We start from the raw sequence: 26,987 nt of genomic DNA on the forward strand, positions 1-26,987 counted from the left end.
TAACGAGTTCAAAACCCGAGGACGCCAAGGCAGACGGAATCAAAGTCTGCTACACCACGGACGAGGGCTCCGAGGATGCTAAGGCAGAGGAATCCACCGGAAGGAGAAATAGGGCTAAGAGAGGAGGAGAAATTAGCCATAATGAAGGAGTGTCATAACTCATTAACAGGAGGCCATCAAGGGATTGCGAGGACATTCGCAAGACTGAGCGAGCGAATACAATGGAAGTGTATGAAAAGGGATGTAGAGAAGTACATTCGCTCTTGTCCATCATGTCAGCGAAATAAGGGGACTCGGCCAGACATCAGAGCCCCCATGGTAATTACAGATACTCCAAGCAAAGTCTTCGAGAAGATGTCGCTTGATGTAATAGGCCCTATGCCTTTGACGGAAGCTGGTAACAGGTACATTCTCACCTGCCAGGACCAGCTGTCCAAGTATCTAGTGGCAAGTGCAATGCCAAATCAAGAAATGGATACGGTGACACGTACATTAATAAATAATGTCATCAGTATATACGGGATACCCAAACAGATATTGACTGATCAGGGCAGTAACTTTATGAGCGATGTGTTCAAAACACTCTGTAAGGTGTTGAGGATACAGAAAACTCACACCGCAGCGTTCAGGCCACAGACAAATGGGAGCATTGAAAGATCCCATAAAGTGTTAGTGGAGTACCTTAGGCACTATGTTTGTGCCAATGAATAGAACGATTGGGACCGGTATCTCCCAATGGCAGCTTTTGTCTACAACACGACCAAGAGCACAAGTACGGGGTTCACGCCTTACGAATTGATATTCGGTACGAAGGCGAACATCCCAGGAGTATTGCAAAAACCACCTGAGTCAGGTTATAACGAGTATCAGACAGTTGTTAAGGAGCTAACCCAGCAGTTAAGGAGAAACCACGAGGCAGCAAGACGAACCTTAATAGAGAGAAAAGAAAGAGAGAAGCAGGACCATGACAAGAAGCAAAACAAAGTAACCTTCCAAGTAGGAGATAAAGTTTTGTTACGTAATGACGCACTGCGACGAGGGAAATCCAGGAAATTGAGCCCATCTTTTGAAGGTCCGTACATTATAGTAGGTGTATCAGGTGTAAATTGCACCTTACAAATGAACAAAGAGGGAAAGAGAACAAAGGTTCACAAAAATAGACTAAGGATGTTCCTGTGAGAGTTAAGTGAGATAGCAAAAGAGGTAGACAAATTAGCTAGGTTAATAATGAGGGAATGTAAACAGTCAGTTAAGTAATAGAAATTAAGTTTTGGGAATAATATAATTGTTAGGTAACAAATTTCCTGTAGTACCTTACAGTTGACAGAAGGTGATGGCGGAGATAACGAATTGGTTCCACATCGTAGTAACCCTGTTGATGATGATGTCGTCTCATCCCGAGTCTGGTGGAGAGGTGACAGACGTCAGAGTGACGCCATATGAGAATACACATGGTGTATATTTCGATGACCAGGGCGAAGTGCAGTTATATACTACAGAATGGACCCTAGTAACGTATGTAAATTTGAATCAGCTGACAGAAACATTTGCTCTAGTACAGAGATATGCGAGACGAACGAAGTTGCTATGTTTGCAATTAGAAGTTACTTCAAATTTTACTTGCCAGCAGGACGTAAATATACTGCAGACACATTTGGAAAGAATAAAGGGATCAAAAGATGTTATTGATAGGATCACAAAAGGCGTGGCAAGGGAAGAAGGGAATAGACGAAGGAGAGGATAAATTAATGTCGTGGGATCAATAGCGAAAACGTTATTTGGAACACTTAGCGCAGACGATGCAGAACGATACGAGGGAAAGATTTCTGAGCTAGAGAAGGAGCAGCTCTCTATTATGAAAGTTGCTAGAGCAGATGATTGTTGTTAAGTCCACCCTGCAAACCATGAACAGCACCATCTACGAGGTAAATGCAAATGAACTTAGAATCAGTAGGAATTTAGATGAAATTAGATCGTATTCACAGAATTAAACACTCCAAGTAGCCGGAGCAATTAGGCAAGCAGAACTGGAGATAGCTATTAATAGACACTTAACTGAAATTGAAGGTCTTCTAATGCAGATGCATGATCATTATAGTATAGTATTGGAAGGTATTATGAATGCTCAGTCTGGGATAATACATCCCCAGATAATTACACCAGATGAGATCATTAAGGCCTATAGAAAAGCGCAGGGAGATTTTCCAAGAGGTATTTCCTTGCCATTTGAATTAAAGTCGACTTATGGCTACCTTATATACAGGGTAGCTTCAGCAGAATATTTTTAACCTTTACCACTCGTCTGTCGGGTGAGGCCCGACATTACGATATTCCCGTTCCGGTCGCATGTCGGGGGAGACCCGACACGGCATTTTATCGCCCACCGCTCGTCTGCCGTCTCTTAGCCGACAAAATACACGATGTTATACTGTACTGCCATCCTTTGGTTCCGCGTGGAACTTTGTAGAATCCAGATACTATTCGACAATCAGTCAAAAATCCATTATTTAGATGGCAGTGTAGCCGTCAGCTGTCAAATCAGGCACATAGTAAACAAACATGGCCGCCATGTGCTCTTCTAGTCATATATATGTTGTATATGTCAGGCAACACACAAAACCTCAGCATTTTCGCACCTCTGCTCCTAATGAATATATCTAATAGCATTACACGATGCCTAAAAGTGAACAGACGATGGTCGGTTTGTGTACCGTAACCCAACATGTACCTGATGCTGACGGCTGGCACAATTATAAATCAACAGATTCAGATTTCAAGAAATTGCCGTTTACAGTGGTTTCAGCCTACATACTACCGCGAGGTATGAAAACAGAGACTGAATAGAGTTTTTCAATTGCTTTTTAGCGATAATTTGTACACTAAATTATTAAAGAAACCAATCGGTATGCGATAACGGTAATAATAATAAAAATGCAAAATAATTCGTCGTAAATTCCACATATTGCTTTTATTTGCTCCCGTATAGCTTGCTGTAAACGTGCATAGCCTAACTACATCATTTAAAACCAAGTGCTATCTCCCAAATCGTGAAAGATTAATACAGGTCATATAAGATAAAAATGTACATTTAAAATACGAGTAGTAGAGGCAACACAGAGAACTTTAATTCGAGGGGTAAGGGTTAAGTAAAAATTTCTTAGTGTATGTAATGAAAACACCCTTAACAGATAAGACAACCTATTTATTGTATAAAGTGATACTTTTTCCTACCCAAGTGATAAATAACCCTAATCATTACGTGTATGTGAACGAGGAAAAGGATTATATAATCATGGATAAGGAAAAACAGACATTCACGCAATTGAGTGAAGAACAATTAAACGAATGCAAACAGGTAACTTCATATGGAAATTATGCAAGGTAAGGTTTCCAATTAATACGGTGGACACGCAAAATAATTGTGTTGTTAAATTAATTAGTGGAGTCAATCAATTGCCTGAAAATTGTACCAAACGCGTGTTGCCCGTTAGAGACTTGATCTGGATTCTCAGAGAGAATAATAAATATATATATGTGTCCCCTGAAGAGAAAAAGGTGACTTGCATGTACAAAGATACTACTAGTGATATCATGCTTAAGGGTACAGGTACGATAGAAATAAGTCCTATGTGTACGCTGTATGGCCCAAATAGTAAAATTCAGGGAGTAGGGAAAATAAATAGTACGCAAGACAAGGATTTAGTGCCAATGATAGTGCTACAGTATGATTGCTGTGAGCAGATAGACAGTGAATTAAGGTAAGATCAGGTCCCTGAGTTAAATTAAGTAGCAACAACTAACTTGTTAAATCACATCGATGACTTACGTTGGGCTACCCATAAAACAGAGGAAGTAGAAAACATGGTCAGACAAAAAGAGGAAGAAATAAGGCAAAAAGCCATGTATGAACATGTAAATATATATAGATACAGTCTGGACCATGGTGAGTATAGTGGGTTTATTCATATGGTGTTATTGTTGTAATTGTTGTAATTCCTGTAGAGGTGGTAGGATACTCTTTCAGTAAATGTATGGACGATGCGAAGGAGCATTGTCCAAGTATCTGTATCAACAAACTGTAATCAATAAGGAAGGTAAGGCGAAAACCTCGGAAGAGAATGTTAATGTGATATTTCAGCGCCCCAGGCTTGTTGGGAGACGTCCTGACTCACCTGCGGGGCTTTTGAGACTGGAAAGTCCCAGGCTCACTGAGAGATGTCTCAGTTCACCGGCAGAATCCCGAGAAGTAGTAGTTATAGAGGCAAGTTCACACGAGATAAGAGAACAAGGCACGCCGCCACCAGTAGCCAGGAGACCGTTGAGGTCATCAGAAGCGAGGCTGTGAGTTCCTCATAGTCGAAATGGACGCAAATGTGTTGCGCCCATTTCTTCCCGGGTAGGGGAGGTGTCGTGATGGCACCGATGCCGGGAATCGAACCAAGGTATATTAAGTCCCATAGCATATATTAAGTTAAGGAGATTAGAAATGAACTAGTGGATCCCCAGTACAGGAGACCACTAGGAATGTATAAACGAAAGGATAAAGAGTCTTCTTGCAAGAAGAATTATGGTAATTGTGTAAAATGTGCTACTTTATATTTGAAACATTTAGAATTGGTTATGTGAAATTACTTGCTCTTCAAGTCCTGCTACGGAAGGCTCATGAGTAACTTGTTATTGAGTTGTAATCTTATCTATGTAAACTGACCAAGGGTTGAGTAAATGAACAGTGGCTAGCTACAAGCACAAATCCAGCATTCAGAATAATTAGCATTGGGAGAGACAAGGAAAGAATACATGACTCATGGAAGGATGGAGCATCGGAAAATCTCCACTTCATGGCAAAACATTCCACTCAGTGAGAGATTCGAGTTAGGCTGAGTGAGACAGAGAATAAGTGGTTCTGAGACTCACCACTATAGCACCACCTACTGGAGAGGGATCCCAGTTGGGGGTAGACTAGTAATAGGGTGGGAGTTCCCCCTCTCACTAGTTAGCAAGGGCCAGACCAGGATATATATACAAGCTTCAGAGGCTTAAGGGATATCATTCGTCTTGGGGAGAAGAACGCTCTACGTAGGTCAAGGAAGTCCGTAATAAGACTGGAGGTGCAGACATTCAAAATGAGAGAGGAGTAGGACATAGCCGCGTTAGAAGTGATATTGGAAGACTTAGTCTCCCAGACAGCAGTGGGAGATGCAGACTTAGGTTTAGAGACAAGCTGGAGGGCAACTCTCAGGTTTTCAACATAGACTCAACCCAGGTTGGAAGTCAGTATTCTAAAAGCTTCTGGAACAGGCACATCACTGAAGTATGGTAAATAGACACTGTAAATATGTACGATAGTTGGGAAGTCAGAGTTGAAGGCAAATATATATCATATTAACTGGGACTCAGTATTTCATTTAATGGTTCAGGGCACCCAACCCACAGATTCTCCAAGCCGCTCGGGAGAACAAATCGTCCAGAACATCTCGGGACAAGGTGAGTCATGACATCTCTTAGCCATGGGCCTGTCCTGTACTGGCACTTGTAATTACATCATGACTACAAGGCACTATTGAACCTATGGTAAAATATTCTTTATTTTGCATTCAGGCTCCAATAACAAATATTTTAACTGCTGGTCCTTTGCTTCATTTCCTGCGTCCTTTGCTTTATTTCTTGATTTTTTTTGTTTTATTTCCAAATTTTTTTTTTTTTTAATGTTCCAGTCTGGCCATCTCTAGGAGCTCTGCCTGGAGCATCTGGTCATTACACTTTCTCCTAAAAAAGAGAAGCATTGGAAGTTTTAATCAAATTCCGTGCATATTCTACAGGGACATTCTTTTAAGCATGCGGGGGATTGTGGCTTGCCCAGTCGCCTGTACTGCGAGCCTGTCTCCCGCCTAGCACTTTGCCGCAATGCGGGCACTCGCCCGGCACTGAGTCAGTGTTTTCTCACAAGATTTCCTGCACTTTATGAAGGTATTATGTATATACGCACACTTCCATAACGAAAATAACATTGGAACACCACACTGAGCACTAAACACATGAACACTTGACCGAACTGACCCTTACGCTGATAAAAAAGCTCTTAGCAGACTGCAAAGAAGGGGAACTTGTGTAGTGCCGAGAAGTACATTACGGCAAAGTGCTTGGCAGGGGACAAGCTCGCAACGCTAGGGACTGGGTGAGTGGCAATACCCTACAGAACTTAAAAATAATGTCATTTCTAAAATAGAAATTAACACTTATTTACATACTTTGATGACCTGCTTGGGGTTTCACAGGATGGAGTTTCCTGCAGCATCCTTTCTTCTGCCCCCAAACTCTCTTCTTCTGCAGGTCCTTCCTTAAATGAAAGGAAAAGAAGAAAATTAGAATACATTATCCACAACTGTAATGTTGCTGTGCCAAAGCGAAGTTGTCTGGGTCTACTGATCATGTAGGTACCTGAAATGCACCAGCATCGTCATCTATGGTGTCAGGCAAAGGATCAAACTGGCCACCAAACATCTCCGAGAGGATCTGTTCAGGTTTTCCCAGAGGTGGTTTCGGTGGACCTCCCCCAGTTTGTCTGGCATCCCTTCTCTGCGCGTCGATGTCACCCTTTGCCTTTATTTTCATTCTTTTCCATAAACCTGTGCACTAAATGAAAATTACAAATATTTGAAATGTTCACTTACTGTTCAGTAAGGTAATTAGTAATTTCATTATTATGTCATCAAATGTGGTCCTAATAATAAAAAAACAAAAAACTTTCCTAATGATGAGGTTATAGATACAAAGACCAGGTTTTAATAATTCTATCAGAGTTAGAATTTCATAACAGACTTAAATGGTACTTCCAAGATACCTGTTTTGCCAGTAATGTTGCTTAATTTACAAATGGAAGTACCTTTGGGTAACACTTTTATACTGTTTTGTGAGACACAAAACTTCCTACAAGTTTTTAATTTCAACAATGTCTTTGTCCATATTAAGCAAGCATTCTTACAGTGACAGTACAAATTATTTCAGTTCCCTGCACTGGAAGATTGCAGTTGATTCAACTTGCAATAAATTTGAGGTTTTTTTTTCATCATGTCAGTCACTAAATTTAATAGGCCTACTCAAATCTAAAACAGACTAATACATGCCTGTCCACTGATATTTTGTTGAAGAGGAAATAAATGCTTAAGCTACTGTCCCACTTGTTGTCTGTCACACATGAACCTGCCCAATTAATAATATATTTACTCCATTTTATTGTCTTGAAGATACGTGCAATTTAATTTGTCATTACTACAACTATTATATAGGCAGCCCTGAAATATTTCTACAGAGTACTTTACAATTCAGAAGTATCATTTCAAATGTCCTCTGTCTGCTAGATAAGTAACATAATAATCATGGCTGACATGGACCCTGCCATTTGTTGAAGAATATGCCAATTAAACGTTGCTTCCATAATTCAAGACAGCGAGAAGTTATGACCAACTTAGGCGGTATAAAAAAAACCTAGAACGATGAGGCAATGTTACCGACAAAATAATCATTGTATTCCAGAGGAAGAATGGAAAGGATAGGGATATAAAATTAATAATATCTCGCTGTCTTGCATTATGGGAGTGGCGTTTCATAGGACAAATCTTCAGCCAATGGCAGAGTCAATTCGTGCCACTGCCAGCCATGATTAAATATGAATACCAAAGACAAATAACATGTTTAAATAGTTGAGAGGTAGCCATGTAGTAATTACGGATCTGAACATTGTAAAGCATAGATTGCACCACTTCTGATTTAATATAAATAAGAAATAGAGGGCCTAAAGCCGCTTTGTGGCTTGTAACGTTAGCTTGGTCACAGACCAATGGTTTTGTCACTAGCCGGACCTAACCTATCCAGACCAATGGTTCTGTCACTAGCCGGACCTAACCTATCCAGACCAATGGTTCTGTCACTAGCCGGACCTAACCTATCCAGATTAGTTGCTTTGTCACTAGCCAGACCTAACGTATCCAGACCAATGGTTCTGTTACTAGCCGAACCTAACGTATCCAGTCAAATGATTTTCTGACTAGCCATGCCTCTGAAAAGTAACTCTTTAATGGTCCAGAGTAGACAAATGCTGAAAAATGACTTAGCACACCTCCCAAGACGCAAGGCTAGTGCATACCGTGGAGGCCACTGCATAGGCTAAGTTCCCTATGGGAATCAACATCTATATCATCTGATGGCCAGGCAGGCATCAATTTTTGGAAATGAGACATAGCTTTCATAGTGCATTGGCACTGCTGGTGGCTTCAAGTAGCCTATTCAGTGGCCTCCACAGTATGCACTAGGCTTGCGTCTTGGGAGGTCTGCTAAGTCCCAACTGACAAGCCCACGAAACGCAGGCAACCAAGAATGAGTTAGCTGGAAAATTTATTATGTCCAATAACGGACCATTATATTGGTATTATAAACTTACTCATTCAGGACAAATATTTTAAGTTCCCTATGGGAACCATCATCTGATGGCCAGGCAGGCATCAATTTTTGGAAATGAGACATAGCTCTCATATTGCATTGGCACTGCTGGTGGCTTCAAATAGCCTATGCAGTGGCCTCCACGGTATGCTAAGTCTCAACTGACAAGCCCAACTTAGCACACGAGGGCGAAACGCAGGCAACCAAGAATGAGTTAGCTGGAAAATTTATAATGTCCAATAACAGACCATTATATTGGTATTATAAATTCCCTATGGAAATCAACATCTATATCACATGATTAAAATGTGGCAAACCTTTTAGCTGAGGCACATCTTTTGGAGGCTTTCCTGCATTCATCGAATTGAATTCTGCTTGGATTTTCACCCAAGCCTCCTTCTTGGTTACAGTGTTGAGGTGGTAACTCATATAAACTAGAATCGGATAATTCTTGCATATTTCTGCCAAGAACTCTCTCTCTCGGCAGTTGAACATGGCCATCTTACTGAAAATGAAAACAGTTATGTATATTCTGTAAAATAACTGGGATAGGTGCAGAATAAGTATCCCGGCCAACAGTCAAACAAAATGTGTAACATTTAGAAAAAACTTCCAGGTGAATAAAAAAGTAAAATGTAACAAAACTAAAATACTGAAAATAAAACAGCATAAGGTGTTACAGCTACCAGAGAAAAATACTTGTCTGCATACTGATTCCCACATTCAGAAGAAAGATATGAATGTTATTACAGTGAGGCATCAAGCAGTATACAGCCATTTTTCCAAACAGCTACATATTTTAACAAGCAGTAACAGAGTCGTACATGGTGATAACCATGATGAAAATACCTGTAAAACACAATTCACCTCACCACTCGTAACCTCATCCTTTCACTTCGTAATATCGCTTAATATATTATTGTTGATATATATTGAATGCAAAATAAAAGAAATAAATATTACAAAGGGAAGAAGTTATCTACATAAAGGACTTTCAGAAGACTATATTAAATCATTAAAATTGTAATATGTACTTACGATACGGTAACTTCTATGTGCAAAAATTCTTCTTGAAATGGATATGGGCTTGGTATGTCACCCAGATACAATACGTATAAAGACTTGTACAATTTCGACACTCGCACCAAATTCCTATAAATTAGTACACAAATTATTTTCACAAGATTATCTGATGGACGACTGCAACACAATTTTCTCTTCGCGAATCCGCTCTTCGATTGTTTCTTGGCATATTGCACTACGAAAAGTCATGGCCTGTTGGAAGACAAAAAGTAGATTCCGCTACAGTGTTGCCGGCAGTAATACCTGAAACCACGGCTCAGAACCTCGGCCACGGTCACATTACGTTTTAGAAATCGGACAGGGACTTAGACCACGGCCGCGGTTTAAAAGCCATGGTTTGAAACCACGGCCTGAACTTTGTTTTAGAAATCCACCCTTGGACTTGTTACAAGCAGCTATTTCAAACCAAAGAAAAGATCGAGAAGGACCATGAAGTAAACAAACTGTTCAAGGCAGTAAGAGCTGCTAATAATTACCATTTTTCGATGCATCAACCTAGAATTTTATACTCTTTTAGCAAAAATTATTCATTATGTTTTATACTGTTAACGACAATATATATATATATATATATTTAATCATGTCAGCGTTTTCCAGGCCATGGTCCAGTAGCGAGTGGCCTACAAGCCTGGAAAACACTGACATGATTTGTAACGCCAGCCGTAAAAGCCTCAATTGCTATATTATGATATATTTCATGTTTTTAAATCTTTTAACCAAAACATGTCAAGAGTTATTATAAAATTATTTTAATATGTTAAATTAAGAAATTCCAAGAGTATGTTTCTCGAAACATGTACGGCTTTAAAAATCAACTAACTGTTAATGGTACTGACAAGATGTATGATTAATTTTAAGTCAATATGGGCCTAAGATAGTTGACCATTATGGTGAATTCTATGCATAAAAATGTGCATATGCTCTTTTTTCATCATGATGTTGTTACAAATCACCCGGTGCTTCATTTAAAATTAAACATTTTCTGTCCTCCTTCATCTGTTAAGTTAAAAAGACACTAATTTTCCACAAGAAATTTGCCCCTAACCATAATATTAGCATAAAATCCATATCTGTCTGCAAGTCTGACTAGATGTGTTCTGTTTATTTGGTTTTTTAAAGAAGGAACCCATTCTTTTCAGTGTCAACTTCGCTTACACAAGCTTTTCAGTCTCTTGAATATCAAATACAAATCTGAGAAACACTATAATATACCTGGGAAAAAAAAAAAAAAAAAAAAGGCACATTATTAATAATAAAACTACATGCTTCGTTTTACAAAAACACCCTCGGATTCTATGAAATCACTTATTTATCACACTTATATAGTGCAAAGTGTTTACGTTGTGTGAACGTCACTTGTTATAACAAGTGCGAAAAGCCATTTGTTCAACACTTTTATAAATGCAAAATTGTTTTGAAATTATTTTAGTAGAGCCCACTATGGTACATCCGCTCCGCTCAGCTCAGCGTGATCCAACCAATACGAGGACTATATTCTCACTTATCTGAAATGCCAAGCTTCCTGCCCATGAGACCAGCAGCGAGTTTCAAAAACATGCCAAGTTACAATGTAAGTATAAACTACTCGTAGTGCAAATGCTAAACACAGGATGTCATTCAATGACGACAAATGCACTAAAAACAACCTGCACAGTCGCACCCATCTTCGTTCTACTAAATTAATTCAGTATATCATCAACACACAATGTCTCGCACTCTCAAAGTTTACCACAGGAGGTTACTATGACAACAAGTACATCAAGAATGTGGGTATCGAGTACACCGAGGTCGATAGCGGCAGTCATTTAAGTGCGGCCGGTATCCAGTAATCGGGAGATAGTGGGTTCGAGCTGTCAGCAGCCCTGAAGATGGTTTTCCGTGGTTTCCCATTTTCACACCAGGGGCTATACCTTAATTAAGGCCATGGCCGCTTCCTTCCAATTCCTAGGCCTTTCCTCTCCTATCATCACCATAAGACTTATCTGTGTCGGTGCGACGTAAAGCAAATAGCAAAAAATTATCGAGTACCAAATTCTCTACTTATACAAATTACAGTATTTTCTCGCATATTTAATGCACTTTGATGAAAAATACAGGCAAAAATTTTGGATTATTCAAGGAATTCAGATATTTAAAACATTATTTATAGTTCATTTACATTTAAAAGGTACATAATATATAATATACATACAATTGGTTGAACTCATTTTCAGTTATCGTCATTTGGCGTAACATTCCGGCGTGAGATTTTTTCTGAAAAGTCAAATAGGGTACCGGACATTTAGGTTTGAAGTACAGACACTGGAAAATATTCTTCCCGTTACGAGCTTGCAATCGACCTTAAGTGAAATAAACATGAACAAATAAAAGTACAATTTATCTTAGTACATGATAATGACATACAGGCAAAAAAGAAAACTATCCAACATGATAAGGACCGGCCATAGAAACAGAGACCCTGCTAGATTTCCCCAACTGTTTGTATCCAATCTTGTACAACTGGCGTGTCCATCCACCCTTTTACTTGGATACGAACATGGATCCCTAGCAGAAATTTTACCTTAGGCATTGTTTTTAGTTTCAGAAGAACATAAGGTGCAAGCTTTCTGCCATCACCTGTTACAGCAAGCATTGCAGTACATTGTTTTTCCCTTCCGGTAGTGCGTACGATAACAGTCGACGTCCCTTTTTTATCGATTCTTTGACTTCCTGACATAAGGAAACTGATTGGTGTGTGTGGCATCTGACCTGTGATACCTATTTGGGAGAGCAAATATTCCTTCACTTAATGCTTCTTGCTGACAAAGCGATGAAAATCAATTACTTTTTGGTTATAATCATTCAGCATTTTTTGGCATAGGCGTAATGTTTTTTGTCGAAGCATAATGAATCATCCAGCCTTGGCTAACTTTCAAATCTGAGACACTGATTCCATGTGCAGCAGCTATTTATCGTCCTTCAAAATAGAGCATTTCGTGAGAAACAGCATATCCAACGTTGCGTAACAAAATAATATATTTACGCAGATCCTCCTCTACTTTAGGAAACTTCCTGCTTTTTTGGTCCGTGAAATGCTTTGATAGACTTGTTGGATGCTTGAAGTGCACTTCTCTGTTACCACAGTAGCGCGCGTTGCATTCGGACACTGATACTTGCGGCCCGCTGCCCTACGGCCGTATGCTTCGACGTAACTAATCACCGCAAATTTATATGATGAAGTATTACGCGAATTCTTGCTTATTGTGGACTAACAAACAATTCTGAGATCACAGAAAACGCATGTCCCGTACCCAAAACATTCGTAAAATACGTTTGTACCAGACTGGAATAGAGCGTGACTAGTCACTTATGTGCCGATTCTCTCACTGAACTAGTGCAGTGGTATTTCCTACTGGCTGATAACAGAACGTTGCCCAGTATTTGAAATGCCCGGTTTCGCAATAGGAACGTTGCTACCTGAGTAGTTGACATCTTTATTTCAAAACGCATCCGGAGCTGCGTGGTGGATGTTCGAAGATATGGGTGCGTCAAATACGTTGTCCCCTTCAAAAGTGGTAAAAATCATTTAGAGCCGGTTTCATCAACGTGGGTTAAACCTTAACCCCGAGTTACACAGTTTTAACTCGGGGTTTGACTGTTCATTCCGTTTCATCAAGGAGGGTTATTTTTAACTCTAGGTTAAGACCGGAGTTAAGTTAACCCCTCCTTTCAGCTGGGTTAAACTGTTTATTCGAGGTTAAAAGCAATATGGCCACAGTAAATAATGCATTTGATGCAAAGTTGCTTTATTTAGATTTGTTATACGGTGTTCCTAACAGAAATAGGCCTATAATAAGAAGGAAAGACTTTGAAAATCTATCTGAGGAATAATTTCTGAAGAGATAGACTTCAAAAACCGTCGTCAGAAAATTCGTTGATGAAGTTCGCGAGAGGTTAGAATACACAGCTGATCGAAACAAACTTGGGCTTGCGAACTAAAAGAAACTACATTGACCGTAATAGTAGCAACAGCGGTATTACACAATATTGCTGTAGAGACCCGAGATTAACTTCCCCCACAGGACTTGACTCTGCGTCAGTATCTCACAGGAAGGAGAAGGAACAGGAATGTTGGAATTGAGAATGACATCATTCTTCACATTGATAACGACAGCACTGCAGTGGCATATAGGAATGCAACTGCACACCACCACTTCAATAGTACAACACTTATGAACATTATACTGTGTATTACGTAGTGGTTATACAGAAATGCACTTTGAAATTAAACTGTATATTTACTTCCGTGTGTATTATTGCTGTGAAGGTGTGCCAACTTTCAAAACAACTCTTGGCACAGAGAAGCTAAAATTTTTATAGAACTGTTTTAGTTGTTTCGTAGATCGCACTGTAACGTGGACAATATTATTAAATTCCCCTGATATTCTTTTCCATGTATCCTCCTTTTCTTTTAATTGTATACCGTCAATCTTCTTGCATTCTATAATACTTAGGTACTCGGTGGCTAATTCAATAAGTAATGATTTTTCTAAAGCAGAAAAATTCGTGCCACTATTTTTCTTCTGCACTTCTTCCATTTTTCGTTCAAGATCACGAAAGAATAATATCTACCATGGACCTGAGGAAGATAACGAAATACAGCGCAAGAAATAAACAAAAGAACCACGCAAGAAGTGTGTTTATGATATCTCATTTTTAGTCACTGCCTCCTTGATTATTAGGACAGCTGTTTCCTGCGAGGGTTAACGCGGTGTTAGTTAACCCCCTACCGAAATAGCTTGGTGAAACGCGTGACTTGTAAGAATGAGTTAAAATGTTAACCCTAAGTTAACAAACCCAGGGTTAGAGAATATTTAACCCATGTTGATGAAACCGGGCCTTAAGAGAGAATATTTTATTTCTACTGTGAATTGGAACATTATTTCGTGAACCAGGAAGGGAGTTTTAGCACGTTGAGTCGACTAAAACCAGTTACCAGGTGCGTGGAAATCCCAGCTCAGAGCGAGCGAGAGGAAACAAGCAGATACCGCTAGCCAGACTACCTTCAAATCATCCGTGAACACCACGTGATCAGGCGAAATATGTGTCTAACACTCGATCAATACTAGCAAAGTTATATGACGTCTGACTATGGCAGCCAATCAGGTGATAAATTTCGTGTGAAGTTAATGAAGTGACCAATCGTGTATAATGAGAAGACGCACCCCTGTCTTAAGACGGCGAATTATGGATTTTCCTAAGAAAACTTTACCCTGGATTTCTACCTCTGAACGCGACGAGTGGGGTTTTATTCTGACTTCAACTACAGACGTGAAAAGACGCACTTTGCTCACTGGAGAACTTCGTCTTGTTTCGAGCTTCCAACATGTTACAGATAGCAGTTCAGACATTCACAGATTCTATTTACAATTAACTGAAGGTATCAAAAGATAAGTTGCTTTCCATCTCGTCAAACAGCGGTGTGTGTTTTGGACTTGTCTCAGACTTAATTTTCAGTTTCAGCTTTTGCAAGAACTTCTACAGAGGAGATTATTGGTTTGAGTGCAAGTCAAGATGCCTGTCTTCCTACAATATGAATGGTGTGGTTTCCAGCGTGCCAGCATGTCCTCAATGAACGAGTAGAATGTGAAGCAGCTCAGACGGGCGAGACCAGGATCGATGGTGCGTAATGTGGTAATGCACTAGGTCATCAGCCCGAGTTCTATGATCGACAGTCACCACCAAGTAATATTTAAATATTGTTATTCTTTCTTTCTATTTGTAAAATGTAAAGTGTAATGATATAGCCTCTACTTATTTGCTTAGAAGAATTTCTATTAGTTAGAATTTTTTTCCGTCTCTTCTTTCTTGGTGAAGGTAGTTTGGGATAATGAGTGTGTGTATTTTGAACCCATTAGCTTGTTTTGAGTGAATGTCATCAAGAAATGTTTCAACTGTCCCGAGTTCATTGTGGCAGGAGAAATAAAAGTAATACGACCTCAACGTTAAACTAGGATTATTTGAATAATTTTTATACCCCTTTCAGACCTGAAAGAAAACTGGAGGTGTGAATTTTTGTTTGTACGTCAAGAACTGACTAAAATGCTCCTCAATACACATATTAATAGTTTATTTTACAAAATAAAAACTAACATGCGAAAAACAGGACCCACACAATTGTGCGTATCAAAATTCAAAACCTCGTATCACGTACGATGGTGTAGCTTCAAAATTTACGTTCACTAACCAATGTACACACTTCATTGAATATATTCCGGTATTCAGTAAAGCTTCTAGATTAATATAAACGCAGTAAATAAATACTTACTTTCAGCACTACTGCTTCCTGCCATCTCGCCGATCAACTGTGCTTTTTAAACTCTTCTTCCTTCGCCCTGGCAGTCAAGCGCATACTAAAATCAATTGAAATACACGCCACGTGTCCTGCACAATCACTGCAGTCCGGTGTAGCGCCGAAAAAACATCAAATACGGTCAGGGATAACTAAAATACGAACCCGCACAATTGTGCGTACTCGGTCTGAAAGGGATACTTGAATTGAGATCAGATGGGACAGTAATTTCGTGAATTCCATTATATCAGAGTTCATTCCTCGATTATACGACGTATGGTTGGATTTCGAGCGCGATAGATTCATCTGAGATGTTGTCGTGCAGTAGCTTCCGCACGTATGATCTTGCGCGGCCAGGAATAATAATAATAATAATAAATTAACCTAATTATCGCGTAAAGGAACACCTAACGTCATGAGCATAATAATAATTATTGAATAAGATTGATGTGTGCTCATTTTGTATTAATTTAGGCCTGGAAAATGGCAGTATCTGACCGATACATCTATATATTTTTGCTGTGCTATTATAATTATTTGACTGGTAGATAGATATTATAGAATTTAGCGGATAAGTTGTGCATCCATTATTGAGTCAATTTAAGAAGAAAATGTGTTACCTGACATAATTTCTTCGTTGTGAGCGCAGATTAATTGAGAGCCACAATTATGGTGGAAGGATAAAAATAAATATCGCAGCTCATGAACCGCGTGCACGTAATGTAAATTCTGACCTGTGTTTAGGCAATTTTGTCAATAATTTTTGGATGATTTCTGCTCGTAAATTTTCCCTGAACATCGTCCTATGACTGAATTCTTCAATAAAGTGATAATCATTGCTCTATCACATTTCAAGTTGATGAGAGGAAGTTCCCACGATACTGTCATCATGAGAATATTTTCCCTGACTTTGAATAAACATGAAAATAATAATCAAGGGCTAGCATTCGTGTAAATATGTATATAATATTTCCGTGTACCTTTGTGTGAATGTAGTGTGTGTGATTTATCTATGTTTTGCTCATTGTAATTTTACGGTCCATATTTGTGACGATGCTCTTCGCTGTTTTCGTGGATTTTTGGCCATTTTTGTGCCAACTTCAGTGGTTCACTATTTAACAGAATATAAATCTTTAATGAATTTTATTCGTTTTTAAGGAAGAATAGGGTCTTAACTAGCGAATACATATAAATAAGTATAGGCCATGTCAGGGGATTGAATTCACAAAAATAGAATTTGTAAGCGTGACATAACCAATTCTTATCAATCAATGAGTAAACGTAGGTTGACATGATGTCAAATTCCAAGTTATTGTGTGAAGATCAACTACCGAATAATTATGAAAGGGGATTTATTAACTAGTTTAAAGGCTAAGGAAGACGATTCAACCATAATTTCATGGGAGAAAATTTTTTATTTAATTTTTTGAAAGGAGTGAAAATGATCATTTTCAAACTCGATTTAAATGAAGTCCATTGAGGAAGGAAATTTTATTTTCAAATCATTTCATTATTAATGGAAGAGGTAATCTCAAATTAATTATTATTAGTCATTTAATTAATTTTTAACTAAAATCTAAATATTATATTTACAGATTCAGGCATTTGCTGTTCCATTTATCGATGGAGTGTCCATGTTAGTAACGACATAAAAGAAGATGAATCGTACGAAAAGTTCCTAGATTTTGTAAATTATTTGTAGAATTTGAGAAGAGCAGTAGTTGCAATAAATGTGTGAAACCTATTTAGCTTTCTTTCATTTGCCACTAGTTCATCATCTATCCCTGCACTTAAAATTTTCCGCACAGCCGATAAGCGAACGATCTACCCCAGGAGATCCTCGCTCACCGGCCGAGCTGAGCCCGGCATGACGGGTGCAACGTGAACATTTCTTTTTCTCCACTTTGGACCCAAAAATACTGGTATGCGTACATCATGCAAGGGCGTTAAATATGCGAGAAAATACGGTACTCTATTCGCTCATTATTGCATACAAAGACATTCCAAAATTCTTCAGCTGCATAACTTTTCAACCTCACACAAAGAGAGAAAGAATGAAATCATATTCCATTGGAAAAAAACTGGTTTATGTCAGCCGTAGGCCACGTAGTGGCAAGACCAATGATCTGGGTCACTGCATGCAGAGCAGACGTATAGCAACGTGCTGCACTAACACGAATTCAGAAAACCATTTCACATTGATAAAGGAGATGAACAATTGAATGGCTTTTTACACTTGTTCACAATATCACCCATTCATAATCTGTGACAAGTTTTGTATATTCATGATAAATGAGTGATTTCACCGGGTATTTGACAGTGTAAAGTAGAGTCTCCTGACCCACTCAACAGAAGAACTTCATGAACTACACTGATGTAGTAAATTCACTTCACACGGTTGTCACGCTACATTATTGTATTTTTGTAATGCGAGGGATGGCTGTAGGACAACACTACAACGGATTATGGCTCAAAGAACAAGGTCAAACCTACAAAAGAAATACATAATGTTAATAAATAAACAAGTAAAATTTATTGCAGTCTGACACACACACCCACACAAGCTCACACCCTACGACGTTTCTGAGAAGGAAGAGGCGGCAGGGGGGTGGGCGTAGCCACGGGACTACTGGACTGGCTGGAACTGGCATCATCCGACTTGTTGCCGCCTCTCGCAACACGCTTGGCTCCGCGCTTGGCATCGGCCGACTCCTTCTTCCTCACAGCTGCCGCCTCTTCCTCCTTCTCCTTGGCACCAGTGCGTTGTTTTGGAGTCTTGGGCTCCTTAGTCTCAACAGAGTCCTTTTTGCCCTCTTTAGGAACATCCCTTCCCTTGACATCCTTCTTAGTTTCTTTACTTTCTTTATTCCCACTTTTCTTAGCCTCTTTATTCACCTCCTTCTTTGCAGGCGACATCTTGACATTAACCTCTTTGATGGGCTTATTGCTAACCGAGGGAGGTTCCTCCTCGCTGGTCTCCACTTGTCTTTTCTCACTTTTAGTCCGCTCCTGGATCAGGTTGCCAAACTCCTCCTCGGGCAGACAGAAGTCCCTTTCTTCGTTGGGAAATGGCAAGTTTTCAATGTCATCCTTTAAACAAACAAAACATAAACTGAGGATACTCATGAGTGAAATTCAACTGCAATTCATGTTTTAGTTTTGAACTTTGAAAGATTCCCTACATCATGCTCTAGAACATATTTTTTAAACGAAGATGTTAAGGATCTAGCTGTCAGTTACATGTCAGAATATGCTCTGAATTAGAAATAAAAAACATTAATGCATTTTAAAGCTAAAATGGCAATAAATAATCTGCAAGCCACATCTAACTAGCTGATGTACCCGTGCTTCGCTATGGAATTCTACATTGTATGCAGAATTCTACGTTATATGGTGTACACATTGTGAGTAAGACCCCCACCAATATTCAGGCAGACTGTTATACTCAGTACGCAACAGTAACTCCATTTATCAGAGATGAATGGCAGCATAAGAGAGAAAAATATCACAACAAACAATGATCAACGTAATGTTATTGTTGATCAATTTTATGAGCTTCCAATACTGTAGGCCTTCACATTTAGTTTTCTTCCGACTCTGAAGTACCACTCTGTCATAGTCGGTGCGGTAAAACTGAATAAAACAAATGACTGGAAATTGTATTCTCTATAACTTTTGCTATGTAGTACTTCTCGATAGGACCAGTAACATAGGTATTTAAAAGTTAAATTTTATGCGCCTTCCCCTAAACTACAATTTCATCCAGGGTGAATATAATTCTTTAAAGCTTAGACTGTAGTTTCTTATTCCCCAACTCTATATACTGATTTTCCTTAAGTTCTGTTTACCCATTTTCTCGCCGCATGGCGTTGATATATACTTAGCACCAAAACTACAAATTCATGAATATCTGTTATCATAGCCAGTACGGTAAAAATGTACAAGACATAACTGATCGGAAATTGAATTCCATATAACTTTAGTTATGTAGTATTTATCGATAGGACCACTACTTTAGTTATGTAGTATTTATCGATAGGACCACTAACAACATAAATATTTGAGAATTAAATTTTAGGCCTTCCCCTAAACTACCATTTCACTAAGCATGAATAAATGATTTTATATACACCATAGATAAGAGTTTTGTCTGCACATTGCCCAGAATTTGATAAGAATGGTATTTCTGCAACGGTCATGTCCACAGTAACAAGGAAATGTACTTTTTTTTTTTTTTACTTTTCCGTAATTTCTGCCTGTCTGTACACGCATTACAAGAAAACGGCCGAGGAGAATTTAATGAAAATTGGTATGTAAAGTCGGGAAATTATCCACTACAATCCGAGCTATAAATCATTTTATTCACACTGAGTAATGAAATAGTAGTTTAGGGGAAGGCCTAAAATTTAATTCTCAAATATTTATGTTCTCAGTGTTCCCTATCGATAAATATTACATAACTAAAGTTATATAGAATTAAATTTCCGATAATTTATGTCTTATTCATTTGAACATACCAGCTATGATAACACAGATATTCATGATTTGTACTTTTGTAGCGAAGTCCACATCAACGCCAAGCCACGAGAAAATGGGTTAAGAGAATTTAATGAAAATCGGTATATAGAGTCGGCGAATAAGAAACTACAGTCTAAGCTATAAACAATTTTTTTCACCCTGGATGAAATTGTAGTTTAGGGGAAGGCGCATAAAATTTAACTTTTAAATACCTACGTCACTGGTCCTATCGAAAAGTACTACATAGCAGAAGTTATAGAGAATACAATTTCCAATCATTTATGTTTTATTCAGTTTTACCGTGCTGACTATAGTAAGAGAGGTATTTCAGAGTCTGAAGAAAACTAAATGCGAAGGCCTACAATATCGAAAGCGCATTACATTGATCAACAATAACATTACATTGAACATTGTTTGTTGTGATGTTCAACTCCAATAGATGGGAATACTGTTGCGTACCGAGTATAACAACCTGGCTGAATATTGGCGGGAAATAGCTGGGGAGTTAGAAAACTTTCTTCTTTAGCATGCCATTTCTCTGGTTCATAAGTTTTCTGATACTGCTGGTACGTAACATACTGGTTCGTCATAGTCATGGGCGCCCATAGGATAGTTTGTAGGGGGGAGATAGACTTGGGGGTATGTAGCATTGTTGGCATAGCCCTAGTGTAGGCTCTGCTTGCTGTACACGAAAGCTCGGTGGCCGGTTATGTTATTTTATTCGTAGTTCACGGGATTGCCGATAGGAGCGTCCTTTACGATCTGCCAGTGATCTGCGAACTGTTGCCAACTGTTAAGGAAATGTCCAGCGGACTGTTGCGAAATTTGTTATTAGGTTACAAGCACTAAATTACCGTTTTCTTGCCATGCGGGCAGTATTCGCCGCGGTGACAGTTAAGAGCCTCTCACAGGGATTGTGGATTTGGAAAGATTGGTTACAGCTACTAAATTACATATTTTTCTTGGCGTTCCTCGCTTCGTTTTTATTCTGCGCGGGTTGGTAGCGGAACCAGCGAGTTACGAATTATGGGAATGACGTCACGTCGGCCAATGGCCGTGCTTGTAGCTGGCTGGCTAATGGTCGATGGCGCGTGAAAACTTTTGTTGTGTTATAAAAGTAAACATACATTTTTGGGTCGGTTGGCGAGTCCCCGGCATTGGTAATGAACACATCTCCCTTCTAAAAGGATTTTAAGGTACAATTCATATATATTTCTTCGCGTAGTTGTGTGTTATATACTGAAGTGCCTAGGGTAGGGTGCTACCGTATTTTTTAAATATTTTGGAAGATGAATGGCAACTTGTATTCCACGGTAGAATACCACACACATACCATCACCTACCACTTCTACGTAATACCGATTTTTAAATCATTTTCCTGAAAGAAAAACACCTGACTATATTAGTTTTTTCTTTCCTTGAGAGCTAGGGGGGGCCGCATCCCCACCTTGCCCCCCGGGTATGGGCGCCCATGATCATAGTGTTCCCATTTTCACACCAGGCAAATGCTGGGGCTGTACCTTAATTAAGGCCACGGCTGCTTCCTTCCAACCCCTGGCCCTTTCCTATCCCATCGTCGCCATAAGACCAATCTGTGTTGGTGCGACGTAAAGCCCCTAGCAAAAAAGCTATTCGATCCCTACTCGGGCGTGCTGATTGGATTGATCAGTGTGCACAACTAACGAAATAATAGCAGAGGCTCACTTATGACATGGTTTAGAATTACAATTTTGGCCTATTCCAAATTAAAGCACCACAAGTCACTAAATAACTCGAAATTCAACCCTGAAATGAGCCGTTTCTTAAAAAAAGGATCCTCTTTACTTTTCTTAAATTCCACATTCATTTTATTCCAAATTAGCAGTGAAGAGGGGGGTTTCTCCTCTGGCTTGGAGGAAAAATTTGCCTCCAAGTCAGATAGATTTTTCCGCCACCAGTGTAGTGACCAAGATTTCCTGACTCATCGGGTACTCCTGGGAAACAAAGGACATAGTTTTTGCACTGGGACTCTCCACTATTCAAGAGAACTGCAAAGCATTTACGGGCCAACAAGGAATAACAATTGTCACAATACCTTCTACACTAACATTCATTCATTAAGTTCTTCTTACCCCGAAAAAAAAAAAAAGCGATGAAGTGTGTTCATGAATCACGGCTGTCTGCGATTTGGTCATTCCAGCTCTGGAATTTTGGACTGTTAGATCGAGAGCGTAGTGCTGTTCATTAAAAGGGAGAAAATGTGTAGTTTTTTCATTTGATTAAGTATTTCACGCCATTCCTACTGACGTCATTTTAACGACGTATGTTCATTTCAGTTGGGAAAACCACTAAGACAGGCTTTCTGAGGATGTAAAAAGGCAGGTGTGATTGTGACTGATGTTCGGCAAGCGGGCCTACCATTACAATGAAAAATCCCTAACCCAGTCTTCATATAAGGAAAGACTTTGGTGACTTCCCCGTCACATTTCTACGGGAACTTTAAGAGCTATGCAATTTAATACAATCTTTCTCACGTGCACAGTAACTCACCTAGAATTCTGTATACGATGTAGAATTCCGTAGCGAAGCACGGGTATATCAGCTAGTAAATTATAAAGTGATACGGACACTGAACCAATGGAATGTAATAAAAATTGGAGTAGTTTTAGTAATGCAACAATTAATTTCATAGATATTCAAACACTCTGATAATATACCAACAATTTGCCCCAAATTTTGAGGGCCTGCTTATAAAATTGATATGAATTAGTGTGATAAGGCACACGTGAAGCACTCTTCTCCGTAAATGTACTAGTACAGAGGTGCAAGGACATGAATGTCGATGTATATGTATATACTTGTTTTATTGACTACAAAAAAGCCTTCGACTCTGTGAAACACGAAAAGATGATAGAGATATTAAGATTGACTGGTATTGACCAATGCGATTTACGCATTATCAGCGCACTGTACTGGAATCAAACCGCAGATGTCAAAATCGACCAAAGAACATCAGAAGCGTCTACAATCAGAAAAGGTGTTCGTCAGGGTTGTGTGCTGTCACCTCTCTTATTCAACATTTATTCTGAGGCAATATTTAAGGAGGTATTGTTGGAGGAAAACAGCGGGATAGTTATAAATGGACAGGCAATTAACAATATCAGGTACGCAGATGATACTGTTGTCATAGCAAATGAATTACCTGTGCTCCAACGCATGATAGACAAATTAGTCCAGCGCAGTGAAGAGTTTGGCCTGTTTGTCAACGCTTCCAAGACCAAAGTTGTAGTCTTCTCTAAAAGAAAAATTCCAGCAACCCTGTCAATAAACGGCAGTAAGGTGGAACAAGTATCCTCCTTCAAATACTTGGGTACTGTGCTAGATGAGGAATGTGATTCCAAGAGGGAGATAAAATCTAGAATAGAACAGGCCAGAAGGCAATTTTTTAGCATGAAACAGCTATTTACAAAATCGGACCTAAGTGTGCAATTAAGAATGCGAATGATTCGGTGCTATGTATTCTCCATTTTTCTCTTTGGATGTGAAAGCTGGACCCTTGACCAAAATCTAGAAAAAAGAATTGATGCTTTTGAAATGTATCTATATCGCCGCCTACTCCGAATACCGTGGGTGCTGAAAATTTCAAATGACGAAGTCCTTCATCGCATGAAGAAACAAAAAGAACTATTACTTACTGTTAAAAAAAGAAAAACCCAATATCTAGATCACATTATGAGAGGCGAGAAGTACCAGCTATTACAACTCATCATTGAAGGTAAAATACAGGGGAAAAGGTCTGTTGGCAGGAGGAAGAATTCATGGCTGAAGGACATCCGAAGATGGCACAACTGCACTTCAGAAGATGCTTTCCATGCTGCAACATCACGTCCAGAGCTGGCTATGTGGACCGCCAACCTCCGCTAGGAGAAGGTGCCTCAAGAAGAAGAAGTGTGATAAGATGAACAGTTTCTAACTGGAAATTTCAGTCATGGTTAACCTTAATGGGGATGGAAACTTAACCACTGTTATGCAGCAGAAAGGCCACACGCAACATTCTGCCAAAAATTGAGTTAACTATTGTTCTAACAAAGGATAATCCCCTTTCTGCATTGAATCAACGTCTGATTTACAGACCACCTTTCGGGATGTGCAGGAAGCACCACTCTCACCTCTTGAATGAGAAACAGCAGCAGTGGTGGAGCTACCGCCTGCTCATCCAAGCAGCACTGATTAGCAGAGTTGGTGAACCATAGGCAAAGTGTGCGAAAAGGTGAATGGAATACAACACAGGTTGCTCAGTAGAGCGACATGGCACCTAGAACTCTTTACAGCCACCAGAGCCATAACAATGAATTTGTTATCCCACTACTTCCATGTATGTTAACTTATCCTTTGTGGGTTTGTGGCATCACACTTTTCTTCTGCAATCACATATGCATGTTAGTCATAAAAGTCTGCAGGCTGATAAAGGACTCAAACATGGGGCTCAATATACTGCAGATATCCACTACTGCCAAACAGTAGATACATCAAAAGAAATCCTAATGTGTGTTACTCCAGATCTACTGTGTTCACGAATGGGCATTACATCCCTCATGTCTGCTGTAGACGTATGGCTCTACAGATCCTTTCTTCGTGGAAATTATTCGGTGTTACGAATGGCTAAATAGTTCTTTTTGGTTAAGGATAACGATAATGGTTAAAAATAAATGCTAGTACACAGGGGTCCATTATTTAAGGCGACTATTATTCGATATATTACGGAAATATGGACGCCAACTAGTGGTGTAGGAGTTGCGTGTCTGCCTCTTACCAGAGACCCTAGGTCTGATTCCGGGCCAAGTGGATCTGAGAGCCGCATTATGTTACTGGTTTTACCTCCCACTAACTGCTTTTATGGTTTTCAGAGACACCGATGTGCCAGAAATTTTCTCCTGCAGGAGTTCTTTACTAAGCCAGTAGTTTTTCCGACATGAGCACCTTCAAATACCACAACACTGAGGCGGGATCGAACTCGCCAATTTGAGCTCTACAACGCGGGCCACGTTATATCATTTAAGGAGCCACCTGACTGTGAAATGATGGTCTCGGTCAAGAAATCCAAGGATAACAGCCAAGGGAATCTGACGCGCTGACCACGCGACACCTTCAGACTGAGTAACGGTAGCTTGGTACGCCAAAGGCCCTTCGCAACTGATAACGCAAGGGGACTAGGGAAATATAGTAAACTGCAATATTTCTAAGGTGGACATAAATAGCCTAAATTTAGCTTCATAATTTCCTGTCATGCAAAATACACTCTACTGGCAGATAGCTCACCCATGGAAAATAGTTAAAGCCTATCAGTTTAAAAATTAAAAAAACTATAACAAAACATTTACTCTAAATGCTTAAATAGCACACAAAACAGTTAGGCTCGTAAATGAGCGAATTATGCGGGTAGATTTGGCAGTTGGAGGGTGGAGATGAGGATAAAGTTGACAGTTTTATGAAGCATTGAGCGATATCGTATTCAGGGTCAACAGCAAGGACAGGATAGTGCTAATGGGCGATTTCAATGCAAGAGTTGGCAATAGAACTGAAGGATACAAAAGGGTGATTGATAAATATGGGGAAGATAGGGAAGCTAATAGGATTGGGAAGCGGTTACTGGACGTCTGTGCTAGTATGGGTTCAGCAGTTACTAACACATTCTTCAATCATAAGGCTATTCACCACTACACGGGGGAGGCTAGGGGTACCAGATCCATAATAGACTATATCTTAACTGACTCTGAATTCAAGAAGTGTGTTAGGAATGTACGAGTTTTCTGGGGATTTTACGATGATACACACCACTCTCTCATCAGTAATAAACTAAGTATCTCTAGGCCTAGGATAGAGAAAGTGAAATCTGTCTGCAAAAGAATAAGGGTAGAAAATCTCCAGGATGAGGAAATTAGAAGTACATGGATATGATTAGTGAGAAGTTCCAAACAGTGGACAGTAAGCAGGTTCAGGATATAGAAAGAGAATGGGTGACGTACAGGGATCCTGTAGTAGAAATAGCAAGGGAATGCCTAGGAACAACTGTGTGTAAAGATGGAAAAAAGCGAGCAACCTGTAAACGTAAAAAGAAGACTTATCAGAAATGGCTCCAAACAAGGGCCGATGCAGACAGGGAATTGTAGGTAGATGAAAGAAACAGAGTGACACAAATAGTTGTTGTTGAATCCAAGAAGAAGTCGTGGGAAGACTTTGGTAATAACCTGGAAAGGCTAGGTCAAGCAGCAGGGAAACCTTTCTGGACAGTAAAAAAAGAATCTTAGGAAGGGAGGAAAAAAGGAAATGAACAGTGTTTTGGGTAATTCAGGTAAACTCATAATAGATCCCAGGGAATCACTGGACATGTGGAGGGAATATTTTGTAAAACGTAAAAGAAAATCTTCCTAGTGGTGTCGTGAACAACCAAGCTCATGGGGGAGAGGAATATGATGGTGAAATTATGCTTGAGAAAGTTGAAAAGGTGGTAAATTAACTCCATTGTCATAAAGCAGCAGGAACAGACGAAATTAGACGTGATATGGTGAAGTATTGTGGGAAGGCAGGGATGAAATTGCTTCATAGAGTAGTAAGATAAGTACGGAGTGTTGGTAAGGTT

The 26,987-nt window shown here is 39.4% G+C and overlaps 2 protein-coding genes across 3 annotated transcripts in view; both read right to left on the reverse strand.

Moving 5' to 3' along the window:
- Positions 1-5,560: 5,560 nt before the first annotated feature.
- Positions 5,561-14,408, reverse strand: LOC136876052 (uncharacterized). Its single transcript, XM_067149677.2, has 4 exons — positions 8,754-14,408; positions 6,439-6,633; positions 6,249-6,337; positions 5,561-5,766 (listed from the first exon to the last, which is right to left on the reverse strand). Exons 2-4 carry the CDS (start codon positions 6,610-6,612, stop codon positions 5,703-5,705), a joined length of 327 nt encoding a protein of 108 aa, XP_067005778.2. The 5' UTR covers positions 6,613-6,633; positions 8,754-14,408; the 3' UTR covers positions 5,561-5,702.
- Positions 14,409-17,929: 3,521 nt separating this feature from the next.
- The window catches only part of LOC136875411 (MRG/MORF4L-binding protein), a 66,841-nt gene continuing 57,783 nt past the window's right edge, over positions 17,930-26,987 (reverse strand). The window contains exon 3 of one of the 2 annotated variants that reach the window (XM_067148965.2): positions 17,930-18,940. In XM_067148965.2, the coding sequence (XP_067005066.1) occupies positions 18,416-18,940 (525 nt within the window). In that variant the 3' untranslated portion in view covers positions 17,930-18,415. The remainder of the gene's footprint in view (positions 18,941-26,987) is intronic. The other variant, XM_067148964.2, reaches the window with a different exon arrangement.

Source organism: Anabrus simplex, chromosome 6, assembly GCF_040414725.1.
Source record: "Anabrus simplex isolate iqAnaSimp1 chromosome 6, ASM4041472v1, whole genome shotgun sequence".
In the NCBI taxonomy this organism is placed as follows: domain Eukaryota; kingdom Metazoa; phylum Arthropoda; class Insecta; order Orthoptera; family Tettigoniidae; genus Anabrus; species Anabrus simplex.